General features: G+C 55.4%; 1 protein-coding gene across 4 annotated transcripts in view; it reads right to left on the reverse strand.

Annotated features, from left to right (window-relative positions):
- CPT1A (carnitine palmitoyltransferase 1A) overlaps positions 1-26,104 on the reverse strand; it is a 50,896-nt gene extending 24,792 nt beyond the window's left edge. For 2 of the 4 annotated variants that reach the window (XM_087855093.1, XM_087855094.1), the window contains exons 1-5: positions 10,735-10,888; positions 8,408-8,547; positions 4,361-4,532; positions 2,738-2,839; positions 146-283 (exon numbers count right to left, since the gene is read on the reverse strand). In XM_087855093.1, the coding sequence (XP_087711219.1) occupies positions 146-283; positions 2,738-2,839; positions 4,361-4,532; positions 8,408-8,547; positions 10,735-10,875 (693 nt within the window). In that variant the 5' untranslated portion in view covers positions 10,876-10,888. Of the gene's footprint in view, positions 1-145; positions 284-2,737; positions 2,840-4,360; positions 4,533-8,407; positions 8,548-10,734; positions 10,889-16,994; positions 17,224-17,992; positions 18,246-25,948 lie in introns of those variants that run through there. The other 2 variants (XM_087855092.1, XM_087855095.1) reach the window with 2 other exon arrangements.
- Between the last annotated feature and the right edge of the window lie 1,723 nt (positions 26,105-27,827).

Raw genomic sequence — 27,827 nt, forward strand, 5'->3', positions numbered from 1 at the left:
GCCTGGCCACGCTGAACGCCTCCTCCTCCACGTCCTACCGCGCATCACCCGCCACGCACGGGGAGCCCAGCTGGTGTGCGGCACCAACTAGGGTTTGCACACGGACGCGTGTCCGCCAAGACAGAGGGCGAGTATGCATACTTACGTAGTTGGTGGCCCACCAGGACTTTAGCTTCAGATACCACTGCAGTTTGGGTCCAAGGCTGACGGCAAAATCCTGCGCCAGGACCGTCATCCGCTTAAAGTCGGACTCCTTCATCAGAGGCTTCACCGACTCCAGATACTAGCGTTAACACAAAGCACACACGCACGTTAAAACACACAGGTCCCGCATCTGCGCCTCAGAAAAAACAGAAACCCATCTGAAAGACTGAAAAATCTTTCCCAAGTAGGGACGCCTGACTGGCTCAGTCAGAGGAGCGTGCAACTCTGGACCTCAGGGTCGTGAGTTCAAGCCCCATGTTGGGCAAGATTACTTAAAATCTTTTCTTTCTTTAAAGGTTGATTTACTTATTTTAGAGAGAGAGAGTGAGCAAGTGGGGGGCGGGGAGCAGAGGGAGAAAGAGAATCCCAAGCAGGCTCCACACTCAGTGGGGAGCACGATGCGGGGCTCGACCTCATGACCCCGAGACGAAACCAAGAGTCAGTCACTTCACTGACTGAGCCACCCAGGCTCCCCTTAAAAATAAAATCTTACAAAAAAAGAACAACTCCCCTAAGTTGGTGTTGTGGGTCCTCACACAAGTTAGCCAGATGGCTTTATATCCGCGACAATGACACAATCACACTCCTTCGTCCCTTACTGGCCTTCCCGCTCTCCAGACAAGCGTCACCACAGATCACCAAAGAGAATTCCAGAGTGACAAGATCACAGCTCGGCCGACAGGACACCTCACTAGTCTCCATCCATCACTGCGCCCTTAATGAAAGCCCTGTTCCCACCTGCTCGACGGTGACTCAGGGCAGTGCCGGGAAAGTGAAGGGGACGAGCCCGGGACACCAGGGCAGGAAGGAGGAGCCGGAACGATGAGACAGGGAAGGCCAAGCCCCGGGTCAAGGCCAGGTCTCCAGTACAGGGTTTTGGGGCACCCTGACTTTGACCAGCACCGCCCTGAGGTGAGAGCTGCCCAGGTGGCAGGTCACAGATGTGGTGGGGTTTCGAGACCGTCGTCAACAGCTGCTACAACGCACATGAGCAAACTTCTAGAAAGTAAGGCACTCGGTTTATCAGGAAACGTGTCGATCCGCCAAATTATGTCTGCCGCGAAAACAGCTTTGGGGGAGCGGAGATCGCTGGGACCCCTCCTTGAATATTTAAAAGTAGGGCGCCACTCCTGAAATTGAGCAGCTGGTCAAGTTTTCGAGTTTACTTGAAGTGAGTCACCCGTGAGCGGAACTGGAGATCACACCGTGAAGCGGCTCCAGCCAGGCTCCAGGCTCCAGCAGCCGGCCAGGCTCACAGACCCACAGCTGCAGGGGTGGGCGGGACGGGGCTCCAGGCTCCAGGCACCGGGCTCCGGCACATAGGCCACGCTCACGGACCCACAGCTGCAGGGGTGGGCGGGACGGGGCTCCTGGCTCCGGCACAGGGGCCACACTCATGGACCCTGAGCTGCAGGGGTGGGGTGCTAGGCTCCAGGCTCCAGCAGACGGCCGCGCTCACGGACCCTGAGCTGCAGGGGTGGGGTGGAGTGGGGTGGGACGGGGCTCCACCGTGCCACAGGTGAGGGCACACGAGAGCAGAGATGGGAGGGAACTCGAAAAGGCCAAGAGGGACGAAATAACTAGGCCGGGATTCAAAAGCCAAGACGTGGCCTGCTTAGGTTTTAAAAATGGGGCCACGGGACAGGCAGAGACTGCAGTCCTCGTTGGCTGCGGCGGGAACCCATGTGCTGTGGGAACCAGCCTGGCTGTTCCTACAGGTGAGGCACAGGTCCCCTCAGGCCAGGGCCCCAGTTCCAGGCTTACACCCAACAGAATGGCAAGCAGGTCCTTGAACAAAACCATTCACAACAGCCAAAGGGTGGAAACAACTCAGATGTCCACCAACAGATGAATGTGCGAATGCAGTTAGGTCTGACCACCCACTCGGATGTTATTCGGTCCCGAAAAGGAACGATACACTGATAGACACCATGGCACAGAAAATCCTCGAAACAGTCTAAGAGCCAGATGCAAAGGCACGTATCGCAGGATTCCACCTACAGGAAACACCCAGGACAGGCAAGCCCACAGAGACAGAGAGCGCGGTGGTGTGTGCCGGGGGCTGGGGGGGTGAAATGGGACGTGATGCTGACAGGTGTGGGTTTTGGGTCATGGAAAGTTCTGGAACTAGACCATGGCAGAGACTGCGATGGGCCTCTACTCAGTGCCACACAACTGCACGGTTTCAAGTAGTTAAAAACGGTCATTTTCATGTTACGTACGCATACACCACAATTTAAAACAACTAGTCACAAAACGTACCAAAGACCGCTGAGTCAGACGCTCCGGGGAACTCTACCGGACGTGCACTGATTATATCACAACAAAGCCATCTCTATCAAGTGTGATGCCTTTACGAGGAACACCTCGGACGCGCTGACCCGTTAGCAAGGAGAAGACCTCCGACGACAGCCGGACGAGCCCACGGCCGAGACCGACAGGCCGACAGACTGACTGCCATCAGGTCACAGACCTTAACCCCCGGACGACCGGCAGCCGGAGGGGGCGTCCCGGGGAGCGAGGCCACACCTACCCTGTCCACCGTGTCCTTGACGGCCGGCACCGGCAGGCGAGGCAGCGACGTCTGGAAGCTGTACAACATGGGTTTTCGGCCCGAAAAGACCTTGACCAGGCCCTTAAAAAAAAAGGTGAGTTTTGAAACGTGAGACCACGCTAAGAAGTGAAGCCAGTCCTCGACTTGCCGACTCCTGACTGATTTTCTGTGCCGCTCATCTCCTCCGGGGTATTTTCCACCCCGATACCTCACAGGCCTTCGCCAGCAAACAGGTGACCCTAACCCAAAACCAGCCCAAGTCTGACGGATGCTTCGAGACACCCCGGCCAGGGTGGGCACCCTGAGGTTGCCGGCTGGCTGCACATCTGCACAGGGCCCAAGATCCACTCGGCTACCTCTGCGGGGCTCTGGGTTTGGGGACGGGCTCCGAGCCCCGGCAAGGGGCAGGGCGGGGGCTGAGCTGAGAAGCCTGGACCTGGAGCCAAGCTCAGGAGCAAGAGCAGTGTTGGCCCTCACGCCTGGCGGACAACACACGTCTGCCTAGTCTCCCCTTGCTTTCATCTGGAAGGATCTGAACTTGGTGTTAACAATGGGTCATCTCACGCTAACCAGACCTCCGGGGAATTCCTCGGGCTCGCAGGGGCGGACATGAGCCAGGAATATGCCATCCGAGGGAATGCCGTTTGGCTTATTCCGTAAAGGGTGGGCCCCCTCGGACTCTCCTCTGGGGGCTAGACTCTGGTGCTCTGGAAACCAGTCACCTTACAGCCGGGCAAGCGCAGGGAGTCAGTCTGGGGAGAGTGCAGCCCGTGGGTGTGGGGGGCCCGGGTACCTCTCACGAGCAGCCCCCGGGAGGTGGTGCTCAGCTTGTAGGTGGAGCGGTCACGGGGGACACTGGGACAAGCGTCCACGTATGTGGCAACCAAGGGACACACAGGCTGTGGGCCGAGGAGAGCTGGCAGAGCAGCCTGAAGCACAAGGTGGGTCAGGGAGACCTGGTCGGACCGGTCGGCGAGGGAAACCACCAAGCGCCCGCCTTGAAGTCAGTCAGAAAAGCTACAAAGTGGACGGGCGTCACTTTCCTTTGATGGAGAACCTGGATGGCAAATCCAGCAGACTCGAATATACCACGTTCAGAACTCCCAAACATCATCAAAGGAAAATACCCTTCGGCCCACACTTATGAGTCACGGTGAATCAACCCCTGTAGCTCCCAGGTCACCCAACCATGTGTGGAAGGGGAAAGGTCCCCAAGGATCCCCCTTTCAAAGTAAAAGCCACCCACATAAGAGCCCGTGCTAAGTGACGAGCCAGACACGAAAGGCCGGATACTGAGGCGGGAGGGGTGGCGGCCACCCCAGCGCCCCTAAGCCTTTGTTAAGACGGCAGATCTGACTTACGTGCTCTTAACAAGGCAAAAGCGGGGTGGGACACGAGGAAGCTTTGGGGGGCGGGGAGCCGAGTGTGTGGCACTGATAATGACACGGTTTCGCAGGTGCACACGCACCTCCAGACACACCCAGCCGTGCACACCGCTAAACAACCAGAAGGCCTGTCGCACGACAAGCGTACCCCCAAAATAAAGCGGTTAGAGAAACTGCACCCCGGTGCGGCACCAAGAGTGCAGTGAGGGCCATTTACCATCCAGATCCTGGTGGCCCGGCTTATCTTGCCGTGCTGGGCGAACATCCAGCCGTGGTAGGACAGCAGCACCTTGAGCGAGTAGCGCATGGTGATGATGAGGGCCACCCACAGGCCCGTGCCGAAGAGGACACCGCTGACCACGTTCTTCGTCTGGCTGGACATGCAGCCGCTGGGGAGACGACACAAGCCGAGCATGCGTTAGCCGGGCCGCCACGCGCTGCCAGCCGGCGTGGCCGTCCCTCGACACGAGCGAGACCGTGGGCCCCGAATCCAAGAGAGACGCCACGCCTTAGCGCCCGCCCAAGTCTCAAAAGACTCAGGCATCGCTCTCCCGTCCTTGGGACAAACCGAGCCTCCTGCGTCCTCGGGCAAGACGCACAACTTCCTCCAGGGTCTAGGACGGTGACGGGACGTGAGAGGTGGTGGCCTGCCCGAGATGAAACCACACCCCGGGCCACCTGCACCTCCTCGGCTGGGCGCTCGCAGCAATTCCGGGCCGTCCCCTTCCTGCCCCTTCTTCCTCAAACATCCCTGGACTTCACCATTACTCGTGAGACACTCACGTCATCTGGGAAAACCATTACAGCCGCTTACGTCAAGCGAGCTTGTTTCTGATCGAGGCAGGAACGCTCATCAAGGAACTGATGCTTTAAAATGATCATTTATATATTTTTTAAAGATTTTGTTGATTTATCTAGAGAGAGAGAGCGTGAGCAGGAGGAGGGGAGAGGGAGAAAAAGAATCTGAAGCAGACTCCCCGCTGAGCGCAGAACCACACTTGGGGCTCCATCCCAGGACCCTGACACCATGACCTGAGCCGAAATCAAGAGTTGGGACACCCAACCGACTGAGCCACCCGGGCGCCCCGTAAAATAGTCATTTAAATAATGAACTCAAAAAGAGGAAAGCGATATAGCGTACGGTAAAGATGGGACTGTAAAAAATCTTTGTGGTTTTGTTTTTAGTTCTAGTTGCTTTGCAAGCTACAAGCTAGTTATAAAATAAAAAGTATTTAAATAACAAACATTGGCAAGGACACAGAAAACAGGGAACCCTCGCGCACTGCTGGTAGGCAGCCGCTGTAGAGAATGGAATGGAGCTTCCTCAAAAAAACTAAAAATAGAACTACCCTATGATCCAGTAGCTCTACTTCTGAGTATTTATCGGAAGGGCGTGAAATCACTGTCTTGAAAAGATATCTGCACCCCCATGTCCATTTCGGCATCGCCCACAGCAGCCGAGCCACGAAAACCACCTCCGTGCCCGCTGACAGGTGAATGGATAAGGGTGTGCTATATAAATGCCCGGAATGTCACTCGGCCATAAAGAGGAAGGAACTCCTGCCATTTGTGACAACCGTGCACCTTGAGGGCATGACGCCAAGAGCACTACATCTGACAGAGAAAGACAAACACTGTAGGATCTCACTTGCATGTGGAATCTGAAACAAAAGTCTGAATTCCTAGATACAGAGCACGGACTGGTAGCTGCCCGAGGCAGGGGATGGGCAAAAACGGGGGACACTGGTCCAAAGGTACAAAGTTCTAGGGGCGCCTGGCTGGCTCAGCTGGTAGGAGTGTGTGACTCTTGATCTCAGGGTTGTGAGTTCAAGCCCCACGTTGGGTGTGATTCCTTAAAAATAAAATCTTTCAAAAAAAGGGTGTAAACTTCCAATTATAAGACAAAAAAGTCCTAGGGATCATGGTAACTGTCGTTAACAATACCATATTGTATTTTTAAAAATTGCTAGGAGAGTAGACCTTGAAAGTTCTCATCATAAGAAAAAGAAAACCTGCACCAATATGTGGAGATGAGAGCGAACTAGACTTGTGGTAATCAGCCTGAGCTATAAACATCTACCAGGTATTATGTTATACACCCAAAACTAATATAACGTTACAGGCCAGTTATGTCTCGTTTTTAAAAATTATTTCAGTGTGCTTCAAATTATGAAAACCACCGATGTACATAACCTAAAAATACTTCCAATATTTAAAAACCACCAAGTCAACACCTTCGGACACTTAGGTGACCCTGAAACAAATTATCTTCAAGGTAAAATACTTTTGTTCCGTTCCAACACTTATGCCCATATAACTTGTCAAATCTTGTGTTGTGATTTTTCCTACAGTATACAGATGCGCGTGTCAACGGAAAGCATTAGCAAAAAAAAAAAAAGCTTTCTTTTAAAGAACGCGCTCCTTCCGAGGCTGCACGGGCTGGATGGACACAGAGCGGACCGGCCAAGTTCATCTGTGTTTGTGAAAACAGCCGCCTCGGACTGTCAGAGGTGCTCTTCGGAAAGACGGTTCCAGAACGACCCTTGAGCCTGGGAAGATGCTGACCCTTAACCTGGTCTTTCTAAATTTGGGCCAGAGATGGCCCAGTTCACTGCAATTGGTTTAGAGGGACAAAGAAACAAAGCGTATAAAGATCCAGATTACAAAGGGCTCTAAATAGCCAGCATTTCTAAATATAATCCAGCGTTAAGAGCCCGCAGTAGAGAGTAAATGAAAACTCCATGTTACACCCACAAGAGTCTGAAAAGTACACAGAAATAGCACGACCTAGTGTGTGGAGGGCCAGCTATCTGCAGGGGTCGCAAGGACAGGAGGAGCAAGGTTTCCCTGGAGTGTCAGGGAGCGTCGGGGTCCCTGCCTCAGGCTCCCCGGCCGCCAGGCAGAGCATGGAATCTGGCAGGTGTCCAGCCCAGGCACGCTTCCCCTGAAATGACGGGATTTTTATTCGAGGCCTTGCAGACGCTTATAAAGGCACAAGCCAGCGTTCCTGTGGCAGCTTGCAGGCCGTGAGCGACTCGGCTGGACTCTGGGCTTTGAACAAGAAGGAACCAGGAGGAAGGGGCACCCACGCCAGGAGATACAAGTTCACACCTTTAAGCAAAAAAACCACAGAATTACTTCTTGAGAGTAATCAGAATCTAATTCGGTCACGAGCTGGGGGTTTTCGCCTGAAGTCCTATCCTGCCAGTTTATTCCTTTCTAAAGGGACGATATTAAAGTCACACAACCAGCAAAGCATTATTTTATCCAAAGGCCCATAGTTCATCTGCTTAGCTTAGGCCAGCCCCCGACACCACAGACACAACCCGGGAAAGTCAGGGGGCCCTCCCCTCCCCACGCAACCCCTGGCCCAGAACCAAAGCCTAACTATGGGCCGAGGACTTGATTTCTCTTGTAGGAGACCAGGGTAAACAAGGAACAGAGAAACAGAATCGAAGGTCTGGCACGGAACCGCCATGATGGAATTGGAGGTACTGAGATCCTTTCCAACCAGAAAACAAAAACAAGTATTCTAGAGCGAGGGCCAGACACAAACGGGGTAATGGAGACCCCTGTGAGCAAGGTCACCCTCACGCAGGGTCCGACCCGCAGGGGATCTTGCACGGGTGTCAGGGCCATCCCTGGGACTGGAGGAAAGGTAGGATTTCAGAGGGGTTCCATAAATGTGCTCCAGGGCATGCCCATGTTCCACGTGGGACCCCAGGCACCACATATACCTTTCCAGGAAATATCAGCCCAGACGCTCCTTCAGGCCAAATAGCATGGTAGAAAGAGAGCCTATTTTCAAGCTCCTAGAAAAACCAGAAACTCTCAGGAGCGCTGGGGTTCCTGTTGGGGTTCTAAGCCACTCTGACAGGGAGCTAAGGGGCTGAGGTCACCCCAGAGCAGTCAGTTCTCGGGGTCACAGACCCCAGTGCAAAGAGCTGACCGTGTCCAGGACCAGTTCCTGAAGCGGAAATTCCTTTTGAGGAACCCGCAGCCAGACTAAGCACGCTGACCACAACCTTGGGCCCTGACACGCTGTCCCAGCGCAACCCAGGACCAAGGCCATCTTCAGAGAAAGGGCCACGAGGAGCCACAAACTCCCTGTGGGGCCTAACACAGAAGAAAGCCTACAGGAGGATAGCCAAGCTTCAAATAGAATCGGCACAGTAATGGCCATTATATCTGAAAAGACATAAAAATATCAGCAACAAAAATCGCTACCTTCCCAGACAATTTGAGATTTAAAAAGAGTACTTACGTCGTGTCCAGGGTCCGATTGATTTTTGCAATTATCCCCAGCGAGGGGTCGATCTTGGCATACATGGTTGACATCACACCCACCACCACGATGAGCCAACTGGAGGGGCTCGCCGGGTACACACCAGTGATGATGCCATTCTGGAAACAGAACATGTGCCATGAGTACTGTCCCACCCACAGAGCCCACAGGCCCTGGCAATGGGAAGAAGGCGACTGTAGCACGTGGTGGCTAAGTGACCACGTTGTCACTATAGAAAAATCTTCCCCAGAGGCTCCAGACCCTTCTCTTCCTCTACTTCTGAGCCAAATCCCTCCCTGAAGCAGATACCCCAAGAGTGACCCCAGGACATTAGAATCACCAGAGGCATGAGTCTAACATTGATTCCCAAGCTCCACCCAGACCAACTCATGACACCTTGGAGTTAAGGACGTCACCGAGCCAACCATGAAGTCTTCTCCCCAGTTTGCTACGCCTGGGATGCCCCAAGACCCCCGCTCCAAAACCACCCTTCCGGCCACTCCTGAATCAAGAGGCTGCTCAGTCCCCAACTATTTTCAGGAGACCCTCACTCCACGTTGAGAATTTGCTGTACAATCCCTCAGCCAAACCCCCCTCATTCCCCACCCTAAAAACCACAGAAAAGTAGCAGGAGCAGAAGGCGGACATGAAACAAAATTCTGGAACCCAGGTGAGCCTTGTGGCTCCTTATTCTCTTTATTTCTGTGTTCGTTTCAAACCTAATTTAAAAAAATGTATCTTACTAAAGCCATCTTAACGAGAGATTGATTTGACCAAGACAATGGATTTAAAAACTCTCAAAGCTTATCTGAGTTCTTATAGGAGCTCCTTGCATCCCTACATGTCATTCCCACCGGATTTCTTATTGTCTAGAGCTGCAAGAGAGAGATGTTAAGCAAAGTGGGGGTTCTCCCGGTGCTCTCTGAGAGATACACACACGTACTACATTATATTACATTAAAACGGAGGCAGGAAGGGTCCAGATAATAGGTCTCCCGCTCACCCCAGCCTCCCCCTGCAGCCCCTCTAGCTGCGAGCCACGCAGGCCTCTGTAACCACGCGGTCAGGCGCGGCTGTGAGCTGTTTATCCTCTCTTCCGACCTACTGGTCTTGCCTCCTCAGCTGTACTACAACGTCTTTAAAACCGGAGAACACTTCCACTGGCTCTGCAGTGACCGAAGGCCACAGCTCTGCACCCAAGTCTCTCCTTGCCTGGATCTGTGTAGAAAGGAGTTGCTCTCGGCAAGGTCAGGCGGCAATGCACGCTTCCCCCTGTAGGTGGCGCCTCCGCAACCATGGGGGTGCCGCCACGGCAGGCGTGGGACCCAGAGCCACTGGCCGCCATCCAACTGGGCCGGTTCCCAGGGGCCCGTCCCCCTTTTCTGAGTCACTGCTCTCACCTACTCTGGCTCCTGGGGCTTCTCAAAAGCCTTCTCTGAGCTACACCCTCTGAAAAGGACACTGGAAAACAAATACAGTTTGGAATTTTCCTCATTCCCCAGGGCAGGTAACCTGATGAATTGTCATCTCGTCTGAATTCTTTCCAAACGTGCTTTTTACTCCTTCTCTGATTTTCAAAATAAATTAAATTACGAGTAAGTAAAAGAACAAGACTGGAACTTGATTAAAAACAGTGAATACGGGGGCGCCTGGGTGGCACAGCGGTTAAGCGTCTGCCTTCGGCTCAGGGCGTGATCCCGGCGTTATGGGATCGAGTCCCACATCAGGCTCCTCCGCTGTGAGCCTGCTTCTTCCTCTCCCACTCCCCCTGCTTGTGTTCCCTCTCTCGCTGGCTGTCTCTATCTCTGTCAAATAAGTAAATAAAATCTTTAAAAAAAAAAAAAAAACAGTGAATACATTTCCAGCCTTCCAGGTAAACAGAATGAGAACATAGGAAGTTAACTTCGCTTGAATTTACGCATGTATTTCATCATCGGACTATTTTATCAGCGAGGCACCTGTCAGACAAACTCACTGCTGTTCACACAGCTGGGACACAATCCTTTTTCTATGAGGTGTAAGGAGTTCTGGACTCAGAGGCATGGGTTCTAGTCTTTCCTCTGCTTCTCTGAGCAGGTCGCTCATCCTCCCTGAGCCCCCACTCACCCGCCCGGAGGGTGCCGACGCCCCCGCCTGCCTCAGCGGAACTTCCTCAAGAATTCAGTGAGCCGGGGTACACGGAAACACTCCCTAAGTACCGAGGGAGTACCAGCCGGTCAGCACTGTGAAACACTCCCGCTGCCCCTGCGCCTAGACGCGTTCTCGGACCCGAAGAACCGCACGTGTTCAAACGAGCATTGGCCAACCTTGAATCTGATGAACTTCTTTTTCCAGGAATGCAGTCCAGACAGATAGATTTGCTTGAGGGCTTCGTGGCTCAGCCGCAGGTCGATCCCGTCCGGGGTGACCGTGAACTGGAAGGCCACAGCTTGGTGAGCTTCTGCCATCTTCGGGAACCTCCTGGGAGGGGGAGGGGACAGTGTGACACAGCCAGCACGTCACCGGACGTCAGAGAACCCCTCACCCACATCTGGGATTCGTTCTGCAGGAAGTCTTTCCCAGCCATCTCACAAACTCAATATTCTAGTCACGGACCCAATTCCAGGACGACGTGCCGCCCCCTCCCCCGCCTGCCCAGCACCACACAGCCCACCGTCACCTCCACTGGGAGGCCCGGGGTGGCCAGCGGAGTCTAGGAGCGGAACCCCTACCGCCACCGCCACCGCCATCACCACCACTACCACGGGGGTCCAGGCCCCAGGCCCACGGAAATCCCTACCCCCAGGCCCCAGCCATCCCACTGAACCATCCTTCCAGGCCAGCAGTCCAGGCCACACCCAGCTGACCCAGGGAGCTGGTGGCCCTTTAGCCACCCTCCAGCCGCCTGGCGCAGAAGAAACCCAGAGGGCCCACAGATGAGTCCGTGAGGCCCTGAATCCCTATCTCCAGGCAGGAGCACTGGACTCTGGGGTGTGTGTGGCTGCTGTCTTGAGAGACCATCTCAGGCGCCACAAAAGACTCCATGAAAAGGAGACACACAGAACCCTCAGGAGTGGGTGTTTATGGGTGTCTACGGACGGAGCCAGGTCCCCCTCCTCCTCCTCGGAGGCTCTGACTGACTTGGGTCAACAACCCAAGAGGCAGAACATTAACTGGGGGCATTTACCCTCCTGCAAGCAGCCCGGCTCTGGGCTACCTGCCCTGCCCCAACGAATAAAAACGTGTTTCCTTCAACGGCTTCAAGCAGGGTCTGTTCAGGCTCCCTTCCTCCTGGGGACTCCTGACATGCCTCCCCGCAGGCCTCCCTCCCGCCAAGCCAGCCCCTCTGCCAACTTCTGGAGCCGTGGGACTGAGCCACCCCCTCCTGCCTCTGCCGGAGCGCCCCGCCTACAAAGGAAGCTAACAGAGGAGGAAAAACTATGAAGGATCATAACAAAAACCCAAAATCGCGTGTGTATTTTCTCATCACCAACTATCTCTCCTGTTTTTACCTGCTGAAGCCACTGAGCGCAGGTGGAGGACCGGCCCTAATCAACGGGTACCGCGCTTTCACAGACGCCCAGTTACAAGGGCCGAACTAGCTTAGTCTTCGGCTGCTTGGAGCAAGTGCCCCATCAGAGGCCCCGAGAGGCACGCGGCTTGCACTCATCTGCTCCTTCGGCAAGCGTCTGTTCACCGCCTCCCACGTTCCCGCCACAGGGAAGATCGAGACACCCACAGAAGAGTCCTCCTGCCCCCCAACAGCGCAGACAGGGAGGCCAAAAGGAGGGGGGGTGTCAGAGGGGACCTCCCGGGTGACACAGAAGCCCAGGAGCGGATCGGCAGGAGGGCAAGCCTTTCAGGCCCAAAGGTAAAACAGGACTTTAGGTAGAGGTCAAGGGCAGGTCAAGGACAGGATGGCTGGGGTCAAGGGCAGGCCACTAACTTTGGAGCAGAAGGCCCAGAGGCAGCGAGCGGAGGCAGCTGGGTTTTACATGAAGGCCAAAGGAAAAGCGTCCAAGGGCTTTAAGTTACTGTTTCTGTTCTCAAGAACAGCACTCTGGGGGCGCCTAGGTGGCTCAGTCCGTGAAGCATCCAGCTCTTGGTTTCGGCTCAGGTCAGGATCTCGGGGTCTCAGATCAGGCTCCACATGGGGCTCCGTGCTCAGCGAGGAGTCTGCTAGACATTCTCTCCCTTTCCCTCCACCTTCCTGCTCATGCTCGCCCCCTCTCTCTAATAAATAAATCTTAAAAAAAAAAAAAAAAAAGGAAGAAGGGCTGCAGTATGGACGGTGGGCAGGGCAGGAAAGCAAGACCGGTAAGAAGTGGAGGCTCAGTCTTCCAGGAGACGGTGGCCCAAAGTGGCATGAGTGGGGATGGGGAGGACGACCCACTCCAGACAGGCTTCAGAGGCACCCTGGGGCATCTGGCTTGAACCGTCCGCTCAGAGGAGCCTCCCCCCGACACAGGAGGGTCTCTGCATGGGGAACGACAGGTGGGGGTGGGCGGGAGGGGAGAAGTGGTGTGTGGACCCCACCACATTTGATGTTGTTGGGGGCAGAGGGAGAGGCTGGCATGGGCACACCTGGAAAGTGTCAGCACACGGACCTAGGACTCCACCTTGATGATTACGAAAGAAAAGAGCAAGTCAGCAAAACTGCAAGGCCCTGGGAATAACCTTAGCTTGAGGCAACCTGCAAAGTCTCACGATGACCTAGGTGTCCTTTAGCGGGTATGGGGCCAACCTCCCTGGCCTGGCCAACTTTGAAGAACTAGATCCCATGTCTGAAAGCAGCTAGCTCTCCGAGCGAACGCCTCCTACCAATAATTCAGGAAGTGGAAGAGGGCACCCCAACAGCCCTGACTCCTTTTCTCAAAAAGCTATCCAAGTGGCTCGAGGATTCTGCCGGCGCCTCAAGGTTAACTCTTAACCCCTCTCCACGAAGGCTTCCGATGGCACGTGCGGAGGAGGTGGGTGTCACGGAGAGAGTTCTGCAGAGCGGGAAGCGCGGCGAACAGTTACAGACTGGCCGCCCTTCCGATGATTTATAAGATCTTTCAAGGGGTTTACACAGACACAAGGGATTATCAGTGGCACTAGACAGAACTAAACACAGCGTCTGTAACTGACTCTATCCGAAGGTATGGGCCCAGCGTTCGCCCGGGGATCTGACCTCTGCCGGGAGAGGTGGGCGAGACAGACGATCGCGGTCTCCCTGGCAGGAGTCAATGGCCTTGTCAGATTCCTGACTTTAACTAAGGATTTGCGCGTTTGGATTGGTTCAAACTAGAAACCAAAGATAAGAGTCCTAAATGGACAATCTTTTTCTCGTTCTGTAGGAGCCAAGGGGCCGCCCTGTGCCGACCTCGCTCTTCATGTCATCGCGGGCATTAGTGAGCCGGCCGACAAAGGTCTGAAACACTCCCCGTGCAAATCTAGTAAAGGGAAACCCCACCCTCTACCCTGGCACCCAGAGCCTCACGTTTAAAAACACTGACGATTACAGGGGCACCTGCGTGGCTGAGTCGGTTAACCGTCCGACTCTGGATCTCAGCTCAGATCTTGATCTCACTCAGGGTCGTGAGTTCAAGCCCCACGCTGGGCTCTGCCTCGTGGGGAGCCTACCTTAAAGAAAGAAGAAACGATCTGCGCTTATAATGCCACCTGCTGTAGCCGTCGCGGACATGCAAATCAAAACCAAGGCCAAATGCCACCACCCGCCCACCAGGATGGCTAGAACCCGCAAGACAGAGGGTAACGAGTGCTGGCAAGGCCACGGAGAATCCGGAACCCCCACGCGCTGCCGGTGGGGATGTGTGATGGGGCGGCCACGCTGCAGACCAGTCTGGCGGTTTCTCAAAAGGTTAAACGTGGCATTAGCACACAGCCCCGCACTTCCACTCCCGGCTGCCTGCTCAAGAGAACTGGACACGTGTCCCCTCAAAGTCCTGTACACAGAGGTTCGTAAAACACCATTATGCACAATAACCAAAAAACGGAAACAGCCCAATGTCCTTCCCCTGATGAGTGGGTACATAAAACGTGGTGTAACCACCCAACAGAGTGTTCTTTCACTATAAAAGAGGAACGAGGCACCGTCACACGCTACCACGCGGATGAACCTCGAGAACCTCCTATTGCGGGAAAGAAGCAGCCAGACACAAGAGGCCACATACCGCACACTTCCATTTACGCAAAGTGTCCAGGATAGGGGGTTGGGGTACACGGTGGGGGGCACTGCGAGGGGTAGATGGCCGAGGGGAGGGATGGCTTCTTTCTGGGGTGACGAAAACGTTCGAAATCCCACTATGCTGCTGGGTGCACCTGTCTGCAAATGGACTCATAACCACAGAAGCACGAGCTTTGGATGGGCATAGGGACGGCTGGGCGAGTCATACCGCAATAAAGCAGTGATTTAAAAAAAGCCGCCTCGTGAAACCGAAGGGTCGTCTATTCAACAGTAATGCACTTAAACTACTTCTCTCCTCAAATACAGGACGCAAGTGGGCAGGGCCGCCAGTGTCCCACTCACCGAGGACTCACTCCTCCGAACAACTGTCAGCTCATGGCATCGAGGAATCACTGTTAAATATTCTTAGGGGACATAGGATATTTCGTTATTTTTTAAAAGGGCTGCTATCTTTTAGCGAGGCATACTGAAATACGTATCAATGCGATTTCGTCCTTTGTCAAGTGCACGGTCAGCTTCAAAATCACTGGGGGTGGAGGGTGCGGAGGAACACAGGTATGAAGGGCCAAGTGTGGGAACTGGTGAAGTTGGGCAGTGGCCATACGGGGGAGGGGCTCTGCTACGCTGGTCTCTTTTCTTCTATAGGTTTGTGATCCTCTCTTAATCATTTCCTAAAATAGATTCAACGAAATAAAACACCTGTCCCTCTGTAGCTCGGTGCTACGTCGGACACTCAGAGACTAACTTGCAAAGCTCCCAGCCCCTTCCAGGGCTCGTCAGTGGCTGCCTTTCTGGGCACGTCTCCCCCGCGAGCCCCACGAGCCCCACGCCAGCGCCTGCAGAGCAACAGGAGGAGACCACGTCAGATCAGGAGGGGTCCGTTTCCAGGGCTGCTGCCCGCCCACATCAAGCCTGCCCTTGCATTTCTCCGCGTTCACGACATGGCAGTATCTGCCCGACCCACCCAACGACACCTAGGATAACAACAACAAAGGCTCTCTGTCGGATCACAGCACCCTTGACCTACCGCACCCTGGCAGGAACTGCTGCCTCGGCACTGGGCACACCCTCCCCTTTCACCCAGGTGGGTGCAGGTGGAGCCTGCCCCGCCTCCGCGTCTCCCCAGAAGGACAGCCAGAGAAACGGATGAAGACACGGCTACTGTCGCTGCCCAAGGCTGACCGCACCAGGGGCTGGCGGAATAGAGAGGCAACCTGCCCTGGGGAGGGGAGGGGGGCAAGCCATTCATTCATGCACAGACGACCCGGAATGAGGGGACCTCAAAAGAGCCCCAGCAAACTTTCCTGCACCACACAGCAGACTGTTTTCTGGAAATCATAAGGCGTCGCGCACACAGGTTAAACACAGAATAATAGCTATGGACTCGACACTGCCTGGTCTCCAACTCTCCGTTGCTGGGTCGGCCTCCGTGGAGTGCCTGGCGAGGCATGGCTGTCCTGCCATTCTGTCAGAGCAGCTGGGAACCCCAACACCCCAAGGAGGAAGAGGAAGGGCCCTGGGCCAGTTGGCAGGCCGGGCCTGCGTCTGGATGCTGGCCACTTACACTGGACAGCCTCTTCTCCGTATCCCTTCCACCTTCCAGGACGGCAGTGAAGGCCACGGCACAGGAGGGCCCCAGGGGCCTGGAGAGCAGGCAGCACCCCCTCCCTGCCTCCTGGGGCTGTCAGGGGGCTGGCTCAGCCACATCCCACCTGCGCTGCACAACTAAACCGTTAGTCTCCAGGCACCAGCCTCCCTCACTGTCTTCCTCCTCCTGGATAAGGGGACCGGGCACGTAGACTCATAGTTTCCCTGCTCCTGCCACTCGCCCCTCTCAGGGATTGTCAGGATTCTGAGCTGGGGGTCACTGGTTCCTCTTCCAGCTCCTCTGTACCCAGAAATCAGCCCCCCACAGGACCTGCCTGGGGCTTTAACTTGCACGTGCACGCACGACTCCGTGTCTCACGCACGCCTCCAGCGACACCAAAGCGAGTCAACCGCAAATCAATCCCGTCAGCTTTTACACGCCCTCCCACAGTGTCTGCTGCCGTACGCAACACGCCGCTGGCTGCCAGGCCCGGACACACACAGGCTGGAGCGCCCTCACCGCGTGCCTCACCCCTGCGCTGGATGCAAGCACTAAAGCGCATCGTTTGGAAAGGTACGCTGTCCCCGCACCGCACCACCCTCACCTGAGCACCTGTCTACCTGGGTGGAAAGAGGTGGCTTCTCCGGGGACAAAGTGTACACGGCATGACCACCAGGATCCACCTGCGCCCCGAGTTCTCAGCCGGCTACACAGCACGTGGGCAGGAAGAGCAGAAAAGACGAGGGGGAGGTTGCAAAGAAAACACGGACGCATGCAAAGAGAGCTTAACCCCCCTTTCGGTCACTCACTTGTTCCCTCGAATCATCACCGAGCAACTACTGGAGGAGCTTCGGACCAGAAACCTGAGCGGGAGGGGCGCCTGGGGGGCTCAGTCGTGAAGCTGAAGCGTCTGCCTTCGGCCCAGGGCGTTATCCCGGGGTCCTGGGATCGAGCCCTGCATCAGGCTCCTCCGCTGGGAGCCTGCCTCTTCCTCTCCCACTCCCCCTGCTTGTGTTCCCTCTCTTGCTGTCTCTCTCTCTGTCAAATAAATAAAATAAAATCTTTAAAAAAAAAAAAAAACTAGTTTGGTTTAAAAAAACAAAGAAACCTGAGCGGGAGGGAACAGAGTGATCGTAGAAGCACCTTCCGGGGGCACAGGCTGGCTGCTCCTCCTCCGGAGCTGGCTGGGCCAGGGAAGGCCCCTGGGGGACTACTGTCACTGTGCACCTTCCAGATCAGCTCAGGGCTGAACTGGAGGTGGGCACCTGAGGCAGCAACCCCCAGCTGCCATGGAGACGTGCCGAGACAGAAAGCCCTCTCTGTCTACGCCGTCTGGCAGGCGGTGGGCTGTGGGCCTGCTTATTTTCCCAGGCACTGCAGACATCCCCTCGGGCCGCGTCAGGTGCACAGCGCCCACCTGGGAGCCCCATCCGACGTGAGCGTGCACGAACCTCCTTGCCTGGAACACACCTGGGCGCCCCAGCGCCAGGCTGAGCATGGCCACCCTGTGACGGTGCGAACTTAGAAATCACGAAGGCCACCACAGGACAGAGATTCTCCAAGGTCTGGGCCAGAGCGCTTAAGCATCTTACCCTAATCCGCTCTCGGAAACACACCAAGTCCAGAGGAAGGCACTCTGGTTGACAGCAACGACCTATTTATCACCATTTTTATAAAGTCACATCACTGGTCTATCCCGTGGCTTTTCCTCTGGGCTTCCCAAGCCCATCTCCCCCAGTTCCCCCACTTGCACCAGCACCCCTCCCCGCCCCGCCCATGACCAGGGGGCCTGCTAAGGCCAACTCACAGCTGGGATGCCTTCTGCTCTTTTTCCATTCCCATCTTCTGGCTTCACACCTCGCTTCAAACTCCCCTCCTACAGGGAGGCCTTCGAGCCCCCGTGCCCAGAGAACAGACTTCCACCAGTTCCATCTGGGGATTCTCCCGGCACCGGCTGGAGGTGACTTTCACTTGTCAATCTTTCATTTAGTCTCCCAACAGAAGTGGGGGGCGTCTCCAGGACACGAATCCTTCTTCAACCCGGACTCCAGTGAGGACCACAGTCAGCTCTCCAACACTGAATGCCAAGTGAACGATGTGGGGGGGTGATGTTACACCACCTTGTTCCATTACGGTAAGAGTACTTTAATTTTGATAACTCTGCCCAATGCCACTCACTAGATCTTTGACCAATAAATTGGTCTGTTTTTCAAATGTGCCTGTTTGTCCTTCCCACCCACCTCTTCCTCAGACAGTAATTTCTCACCATAACTCCTTGACTACAAGGTCAGCGGCCCGCCAACCCTAACACCAGCCATCCCTAAGCCGGGTCCCCTTCCCCTCCAGGAGAACACTGGCCCAGCGCCACCCCCAGCCCTCGGATTCTGGGACAGGCAGCGGGCTAAGGAAAGGAGGTGAAAGGTCAGCAAAGTGCTTAGCCCGCTTCCAAAACAGGCCCGGGGAAAATTCAAATGTGGAAATCAGCTCCGTAATAAACAAACAATAAAACCCGCCCTGTGACATCCAACCGAAATATGCAATTAAGTGCCGTTCTAGGTCTTTCAACCTACCTTTGAAACCAACAGATAAGGGGAGAGGAAGCAGGTAGGCAGATAGACAGATAACGGCGTACAGATTGGTTTCTGTGCTTTTAACAACCAAGGTACAAAGAGCCCTCCTACCAAACCACTTGGCATAGGCCGGACAAGGTGATACGCGTCTCACCCGCGTTTCCCACTAGAAGCCAGCAAATGGACACTCACTTACCAAGGAGCAGCCCAACGTGAGGGTATCAAGACACCTGCCCAAGGTCACAGCCAGCACAGAGCAGAGCAGAGCTGGGGATCGCACCCGGGGCCCGGCTCCAAGCCCCACGTGTTCGCCTGCCAAGTTAAGCGCTGGGTACTCCGTTAAAAGTTCCACGCAAGAGTCCGAAAGCTACACAAATATAAGATTAGGTCACTCTGTTGTAACCGAAGCGATGTGATTGCCGTCAGCAATAGAACTACAGGAGCTGCAAGCGCGACGGGTGCCAACGCTGAATTTATTCACAGGCACCAGTCTCTCCACTAGAATTGCATAATTTACTCGCACACAGGAGCGGGCCCTGCCTGCTATTAAAATCCGGAGACCAGCCGCCCACCTCCTCTAGCGGGTCGACAGCTGCTGCGTTGGGAATCCTCTGAAGCAAGGTTGCCCACAGGAAGCAACGGCTTAGCGCAGCATGAACACCAGGCAGGGTCTCCAGGAGCAGAGCCTGGGTCCCTCACCAGGGAGGAAGCTGGGGCTGGCTGACAGTCAGGCCACCACACCTGGAAACACTCTCGAGAGGAGACACCGTGGGCAGAGCCTGCAGCACGGTCTTTCCTGGAGGACAGAGCAGTTCCCATCGACGGCCTCGTCTTCCAAGGCCCAGCGACCAGGGCCTGGGGGGGGGGGGTTCTGCTCAGCTACACAAAGCTGGTTTTGCCAACATTCCTGGCAAGTAGGGCTACCAGGTGGCACCCAGGCCAGCCTCAGTGTTGTTACCCACAGCACTTCAAGAAAATACGCAGAAGGTTCTGGAAGGCTATCATGAGCCCAGGGGTTTCCCCAGACCTGCATGTGGAGCACGGCTCATGACTTGGCTCAGGTTCCTTCTTGCTCCTTCGGTATTTAGTATTCCTGCTATCACATTCACAATTAGGGTGAGAAGTTAGGTGCAGGTAAAAAGGAGCGGTGACGGGAAGATACATAGAAAGAGCCCCTCTCCACCTGCATGTGGGCACATACGCTCTCTGAGCCGGGTCCGGACAGGATTGTCCCTAACTGCGCTCTTGTGTTTTCTCAGTAAATGCTATTCATACAAACAGATTATTTCCCTAACCTAATGGAGGCATCTTAGAAGCAAAAGTGTAAAACTCAAAACTCACCTGACGTCTCTGGGAAGGCTTCAGGTACCAGAAACGTGCAGGAACTGTCACTCGCGAAATGCTGTCTCTTGAATTCACGACAGAGAATTTAATATTCGCAAAAATTAACTGGCCATACAGTTCACGTACTGCGGTGAAAGATATCATAGTACCCCATTCACATTTATGGGGTAAACGTGCGGAGTCGGGGCTGATTATGGAGGGAATTCTGAGTCATTATACATTGTTTTTACAGCTCCAAAAAAACACAGCTTCTGCCCATGGAGCTACAGTAAAAATAAAGCAAATTCAAATTTATACCTGCTATTGCCCCACTTCGGGAAGTAATGGCTAGTCAGATAAAGACAGAGAAATACGATCTGAGCAAGAGCAAAGAATTCAGGAAATGTCACTGACGATCACATTTTTTAAAAAAGATTTTACTTATTTATTTGAGAGAGAGAGAGAGAACACAAGGCGGGGGAAGCCAGAGGAAGAGGGAGAAGCAGACTCCCCGCTGAGCAGGGAGCTGGCTGAAGGCCAAAGTGGGGCTCCATCCCAAGACCCTGGGATCAGGACGGGAGACGAAGGCAGACGCTCAACAGACCGAGCCACCCAGGCCCCCCCAAGGGCACATTTTTATAAAGAAAATACAGAATGTCTTGGCACACCCCAACTCCCTGCACTATCTATTCCGGTATTTTCTAGAGAGGCGCCTGCCTCCAGCCACGCGACCACGGTCCCGCTTCCCAAGAGAGGTCCCTGAACCTCTCCTCACACCGGGACATCGTTCCCACCAATGTTCCTAAAACCACGGGCAGGCTGGATTGGCCACACATGCTCTTCACCTTTGTACCCACAAGTGCAACCGAACTTGTCAACCCCAGCTCCAGCTCAGGGACCATAAAACCTGCCTGCGGCCATGGTATTCTTTGCTAGAACCCATGCCCATTTCGTACCCTTGGAACTGTGTTCACATCGGGCCTCTTACTGGATTCCCTCCTACGAGAGAACGACAGGGGTCAGCCGCACCATTTTACAGAGGAGGAAAAACCCACACGGCTGAGTCAGTGTCTCACCCAGCGGGCACCGGGGGTGGGGGTGAGGCTAACACCCAGGCCCTCTGCCTGCACAGGGGTCCGGGAAGCAGCTGGTCACAGGCACGGAGCGCAAGCTTCGGAGAACACAGATCTGGATTCGAATTCCAGCTCTGCCACTGACTTGGCCCTGGGTGCGTGAGAGAGAGAGAGACAGAGACAGAGAGACAAAGAGACCTTGAGCAAATGTCATCGCCTTATGATAAGATTGTTTCCTGGCACAGAAAGCACACAGAAAATCCACCCCTCACAGCTGCAGTCCCGAGCTCCAGGAAAGTGGGTGCATGTGCCTTCTTTCCACCAGACCCCTCCCCCTCACGCTCACCGCACGCCCCACGCCCCGAGCATCTGGTACCTTCCTGACACCTCCCCGACCATCTAACATTGGCATTCAGCTTGCAGCACGTCGCTGGCTCATTTCTAGGAGACCTTATTGTACCTCCCACTGTGCAACAGGGCGTGCTTGAAAAGGTAGAAAGAAACCAAAACTCTTCACGTTAAATCTTTTTAAGGGCAGCAGAGGAGCTGACATTTAGGAAAATTAGTGACAGATGCATTATCTCATAAATGAGGAAGCCTTTCAAAATAAAGTTTGAGTTCAAGCCTAAGGCAATTTCTTAAAGGCAAGATCATTTTGTGTTTGCTTGTAATACAAACTTGTATTGCTTTTTTGTGGGGCAGTGGGAGGAGCTGGGAGGGGCTTCTAAATTGAAGGAATTAACCCCTAGCTTGACTCCGCAGAAACCTGACATCCCCGGTCCTCACAGAGCTGATTTCCCACCCGTGCATCAGAATGAACAGAGGTGCGTGCACTGGGTATCAAGAGCCAGCGGAGGAAGCCAGCATACTGGTTGGATGAAGGGGTCACTGGTCCCTTGATGTGGGAAGTAACAAGTTTGCAGGTCTCCCACCCAGAAATCCCCAACCATGGTAACAAGGCAAAGCAAGGGCACCGAGTGGAAGAACCCAACGGCTTCCTTCCCCTGCCCATCTCATGCCCCTTGCAGGGACTTCCCAGCCCCAAAGGACCCCATGGAGGCAGAAGGCTGCAGCAATCCAGCGGAGAAAGAGTCTCAATCATTCTTTCCATTCGATGAATATATGAGTGCCCATTTTGGCTCACAGGAATGAGGGCGAAGCCGAGTTTAAGAGCCACGTGGCAAGCAAAGATATCAGGTGGGACTTAGGGACAGTCAGAAAGAATCTAGGGTGACACTCAGGTTCCTGGGAAGGGTGGGTGAACCACCGCCCTTGGAGTATGGAGTCCTCTTTTTTATCTAAATAACCTGGGGTCCAACAACTAGAGGATAATCTTTCCCAAAGAGAGCAGCAGCCACCCTATGTCCCGCCCTCCACGGTGGCAAACATCACACTGTATACTCAGACATGGGAGACTGTCGCAGCAGCAAAATTTCTTTCAATTATTAACTTCCAAAAACATTCCTAGGCAGAAAAACAACCCACGCAACATTAAAGTAAAGGTGGACATTCCGGGGAACTGAGGGTCCAAATCACCTTAACCCAAAAACGTCAGCTGGCTTCAGCCCAGGGTCTGCTGGGAACCCAAGGTCCACCCAGTATTTGTATAGGGTAAAAGGTGAAGTTCACGAGAGGCAAGAGAATATCAGAAATGAACAAACGGAACATATTCGTTACTTGCGTTAATTACCAGACTTAAAAAAAAAACAAAACAAAACCAACACGCCCTGTACAGCCTAGACTATTTCTAGATGCATCAAAAAGACTGTTAGGGTGGCGGTTTCTGGAGCGGGGACCCGGTGCGGAGGCCAGCTCTGCGCTTTGTTCCCATAGGCACCGCCTTCATTTTGGACCGTGTGCTTCTATTATCTTTAAAACAGAAAAGTCCCCGCAGGAGAAGCTCAGGAGTGGCTCAAGCCATTCGGAAAAGACAGGCCTCATTCGAGTAGGAGACCGAGAATCTCCGAAACACACTCCAAACAGGCCAATTTTATTTTAACCTTAAAACCACCAGTTCTTCCGGAAGTGAAGTTGAGGCTTCCACCAGCAGCACTCCCGCCTGCCAGCAATAACCACGCAGAATGACTAAACCTTTTCTCGAACAAAGGAAAAACTGCTCTGGATCAAAGCGCAGAACGAGCCCCGGGCCGGAGCAGGCGCGCGTTTCCGCCTCCCACCTTCCCACCGCCCTCGCAGCTCAGGCTGCGTCTTTAATTGCTCGCCTGGAACGCGTCCTCGAGGGCACCGCCGGCAGCTGCGGCAGGCGCGCCCCGCCCCGCCCCCACCGCGAGCGTCACGTGACGGCTGCGAAAACTAGGGGAAAGGTTACCACGAGCTCCGCCCCCGGCCTGGCGCGTCCCAGGCGCTCAGATCCTGTTCCACCCGCCCGGCTCGAAGAGACCTTCCGGAGCGAGCTGGCGCGCATCGCCGGCGCTGCCAGCCTCCTCCCCCGGCGACACGCAGCGCCTCTCCGTGGGAAGGCCGAGCCCTGCGTGGCCAGCCCTGGGGACAGTTAAGGGCTTAGTGCGCCCGATGCCGTCCCACGGCGGCACCGCAGCACCGCGTCCCCGCGCGCCCAAAGCGCGTCCGGGAGGGACTCGCTGCGAAGCCCAGGGAAAAATTAACAGTGTTTCTATGAATGGGCACGAGGGGTCTGGGTTGCATAAGCGCGGGCCCTCCCCCGGGACTCCGCGGAGGCCCAGGCTTGGCCGCTGGGTTACCTCTGGTCCAGGGTCGGGCCAAGGGCGGCAGCAGCAAGGACGCCAGGTTTATTCCCATAGCCTCCGGGTTAGGCCACTTGTTTTCAGTACAAACTCGAAAGGTTATTTTGGCCTGTGCATGATGCCAATTTCTGCCACTATGATACAAAGTATGTGCACTCCCAAAGACGCCCTTTTCTCTGTTTGATTCCATTCCTACAGATGGAGTTCAGTATGCAAGGTCAGGTCTAGCAATGCTTCACTGGAAGGAAACCGGTCGTTTATATGCGAAAAGGAGCCTCCAGGCGCACAGAGGCAGAACCACCCAAAACGCGCGGTCTGAGGGCTGCATTCGGGTCCTATCGGACACGTTGGCCCCAGATGACTTACAAGCCGACACTGCCTCGCCTCAACGACCGGCATGCCCATCAGCATTAACGTCCTCTGGACGCCACACTTACCGCGAGTCCCCTTAAATACTTTGGAAAAGCGGGGCGCAGGGGTGATGCTTGCTGGCATAAATAAAAGACCAGTGAGTTCGGCCATGTTTTAATCACTTGGTTTGAGGTTCGGAAGAAAATACACACGCTTGCATATCTGGAATGACCAGAAACCGGATGCCGGTGCAAGAAGATGGTGTAACAATATACACGTTCCAAAAGGTTAAACGGATTTTCATTTTATTCGGTAACTTACAAAGTTACCAGTTTCCCACAACAATCTGCCCTTAAATATTTTAACAGCACAGGGAGCACAAGAGGAACCGAAAGCCTTGTCCTGAGTGGGGAGTACTGTCTGTTCTGTATTGAACCTGGTTAATTACTCGGGATTTTTAACTCCTGGGGTTAAAAAAAAAAGTAAGGTGGGCCCTCACCTTCGTTCCCTCCAGCTTTAACGAAAGCCAACCACCAATTTACATTACAAAGACGCTGACCCACGGCCTTTCCGAACAAAACGAAAGGAACTGGCCTGGCCGTAGTCTCGCCGAGGAAGTTGAGGTTAGGGGCTGCGCCCGTCGGGGCCCGGGAGCCCGGGTCGCTCCGCCGCCCTGACCGCGCCGTCCGGGCTCGCGGGCCAAGAGAGCCCAGGCCTGGTCACGTGACGCCCCTCCCCCACGCCCGCGCAGCGGCTCGGGGGCCCGGCGCGACCTTGGGCAGACTCTCCGCGCCCACCTGCCCTGCGCCCAGCGCCGCACCAAGGGATGGGGGGCGCTCGCAAGCGGGGACCCGACCGGGCTTCCCTATCTGGTTCCCGGCGGGCTCTCGGACCGCGCCGGGAGCCCCGCGTCAAGGGCGTGTCCTGACGGCTGCAATGCGGGGGCAGCCGCAGGGAAGACGGTGGACCGCGCACCTGGGAGTCTTGAGGCCCGAGCGTCCCTCTAGTTTCCGCTTGGGACCAGCCCGCGACCCCAGGACGGCCCCCCAGACCCAATCCACACCCGGAGGGGGAAGGGTTGAGGCGGGATCGAAAGGGGACTGGTGGCGTCCCGCCAAGTCCAGAAGGCCGAGCATCCCTCCTGCAGCCTCAGCGACCCTCGGACGGACCCCCAGACCCAATCCATTCCTGAGAGGGGTGGGATGAGAGGAAAAGGGAGCCGGCGTCCCTAGTGGCTCCAGGCCGGAGGCATCCTGCCAAATCCAGAGACCCAAGCATCCCTCCAGCTCTGGCACTGTACCAGCGGGCGGGCTGACCGAGCCTCGGGCGTACCCCCAGACCCAACCCACTCCTGAGAAATGGGAGTCACGAGCTTGGCGCATCCTGCCAAGTTCGGAAGGTTGAGCATCCCTCCCGCTGCCGCACCAGACCGGCACCCGAGGCCCGCGCGCAGATCGGCACCCGAGCAGACCCCCCCCCGACCCAACCCACGGCGGTAGGTGGGGAGTCCCTGCCGCGCTCCCATTTGGGCCTCCTGACGAACCCCGCTGTCTTGGGGGGATGCTGGGGGTTCCCGTCCGCGCGGTGGCCCCGCGGCCCCCGCCCCCGCCTGGGTCCGGGCCCTGGCAGTCCCCGCGCGCCCCACCCTGGAGCCCGCCGCGGCCCGCAGGCCCGCACCCACTCGCCCGCCCTCGCCGCGCGCGCAGCCTCGGCCCAGCCTTACCAAGTCAGCGAAAGGAGGTGCTGTGGCGGCGGCGGAGGCAGCGGACTGAGCGCGCAGTGAGCGAGAGCCGGGGGCTGGAGGGCCGCGGGCGAGGCCGAGTGCACCCGACGCCGGCCGCAGCCGATTGGCTGAAGCTTGCGGGGCTGCGGTGCGGGCGGGGCTGAGACTCCCGGCGCTGGGCGGGCGGGGGGCGGGACCTGGACGGGGCGGGGCCTCGGCGGCTCTTAGGGGAGCCTGTCAGGTGAGGAAACTGAGGCTGCTGGGGGACTCGCCACCTCCGCCTCTGCCAGCATGGGGCCCAAGACGAGATTCCTCACCCTGGAGACTCTTGTTTTCTCATCTGAAAAATGGGCCAGCTCATTTGAGCCAAGCCCATAAAAGCGCTTAGCATGGTGCCTGGCTCAGGCTAGCCCTTTACAGCCATTGCCGCCTATAATCCTCAAAGCACCCCCTATAAATAGCTGATCCCAGCCGGGGCTGCAGAAAGGATCACTAACTTGAGCACGACCACACAGCTAAGAAAATGGATCCGACGTCGGGGCCAGGTCTGACTCCAGAGCCCATGCCCCAAATCCGACCTTATTCCCGGAGTGACAGCTAAGGCTTTCCGGAGGCAGCGTGGCTCCCCCCTCCCTCGGGGGCTTTGATAAGATTTGGTAAACTAATTATTCAGGCGCTTAAAGCAGTGTAGGTCCCAGGAAAGACGTGCCTGGAGGTGGGAACAGAGTGATGGGGAGATCCTTGTGTGAGCCACTGAACTCAGGAGAGGGGCCAGGGGTGGAAACTGCTCACTGGCAGATCCCAGGAGTCTAGGCTGGGGGACAGCTGCCGCAGGGCGCTCAGGGAAGACTGGGCAGTGTTTCCCCCCAACCCGCCCTTGCCCCTTCCCCCTCTTCCTTTGAAATGCTCCCAGGCCCTAGCTGGTGGTCCTGCACACAGCAGGTGCTTCGTAAATGCACCAGTTATATGAACAGAGACCTGGCTCTCCTAAAGGTCAATGACTTCTTTTGGCTATTAAAACTCCACGCTTCCCTCCATCTTTTGGTCTGTATTATTTGGTGGTTACCGCTGAAAGATTTAGAAGAGAAAATGAAAGTTCCCTCTTGTTCCCGCCCCCCTCACTGCCACTACTGCAGCTAACTACCGATGCACACTCTGCTGGCTGTTTTAAATGAAGTCATAGGATAGGTGCTATTTGTAACACTTGTTTTCACAGAGTTCCCCGTGGAGACAGAGATGACCTCCTCTTTCGCAGTGTTTAACCTGCCCCGTGGACACTTAGACCCCCTTTTCACCCTTGCGGGTACAAAGAGAGCTGCACCAGCCTGTCAGCGTGCCTCTCTGAGCTCTGGTTTCTCTCTGTACGTCCTAGAAGCGGAGGAACCAAGTCAGAGAGCAGGCACCTGCAACATTTTGGAGACATATTTGGTGTCACTTGCCAAGCCACCCTCAAAAAAGCTTAGTAACATCTTTTCTGACCCAGGCGTGGGAACCGAACGGTCTCCAGGAGATCATCAGCGCTGTCCGTCACTATCCGTTCTTTTCATCTTTGCGGATCTTAGAGGAGAGGGTGTAGATAACGCTCCTTATTTTAATTTGCATTTCTTTGAAGCTAGAAATTGGAGATTTCCTGCCCCTGCTGGCTCCTGTCTGGCCCCCGAGCGGTCCCAGGTTGCGACCCCCTCCCTTCCCCTCAAGATTTTACAGCCCACGAAAGCAAGTGGGCTGGGCCAGGGCCCACCTGCACAGAGCGCGTGGCTGCCTGGCCCCTGTGTCCTCTGCTCCACAATCATGGCACATAGGCCTTTCTCGCTGATGCCTTGGACTCTCACCCTCACCTCAGATGCCCTTCCCTCCTTTCCCCAGAACCCCGGCCCAC

The sequence above is a fragment of the Ursus americanus genome, chromosome 24 (genome assembly GCF_024610735.1).
Source record: "Ursus americanus isolate L20-20 chromosome 24, mUrsAme1.1.p, whole genome shotgun sequence".
NCBI classification, from domain to species: Eukaryota; Metazoa; Chordata; class Mammalia; order Carnivora; family Ursidae; genus Ursus; species Ursus americanus.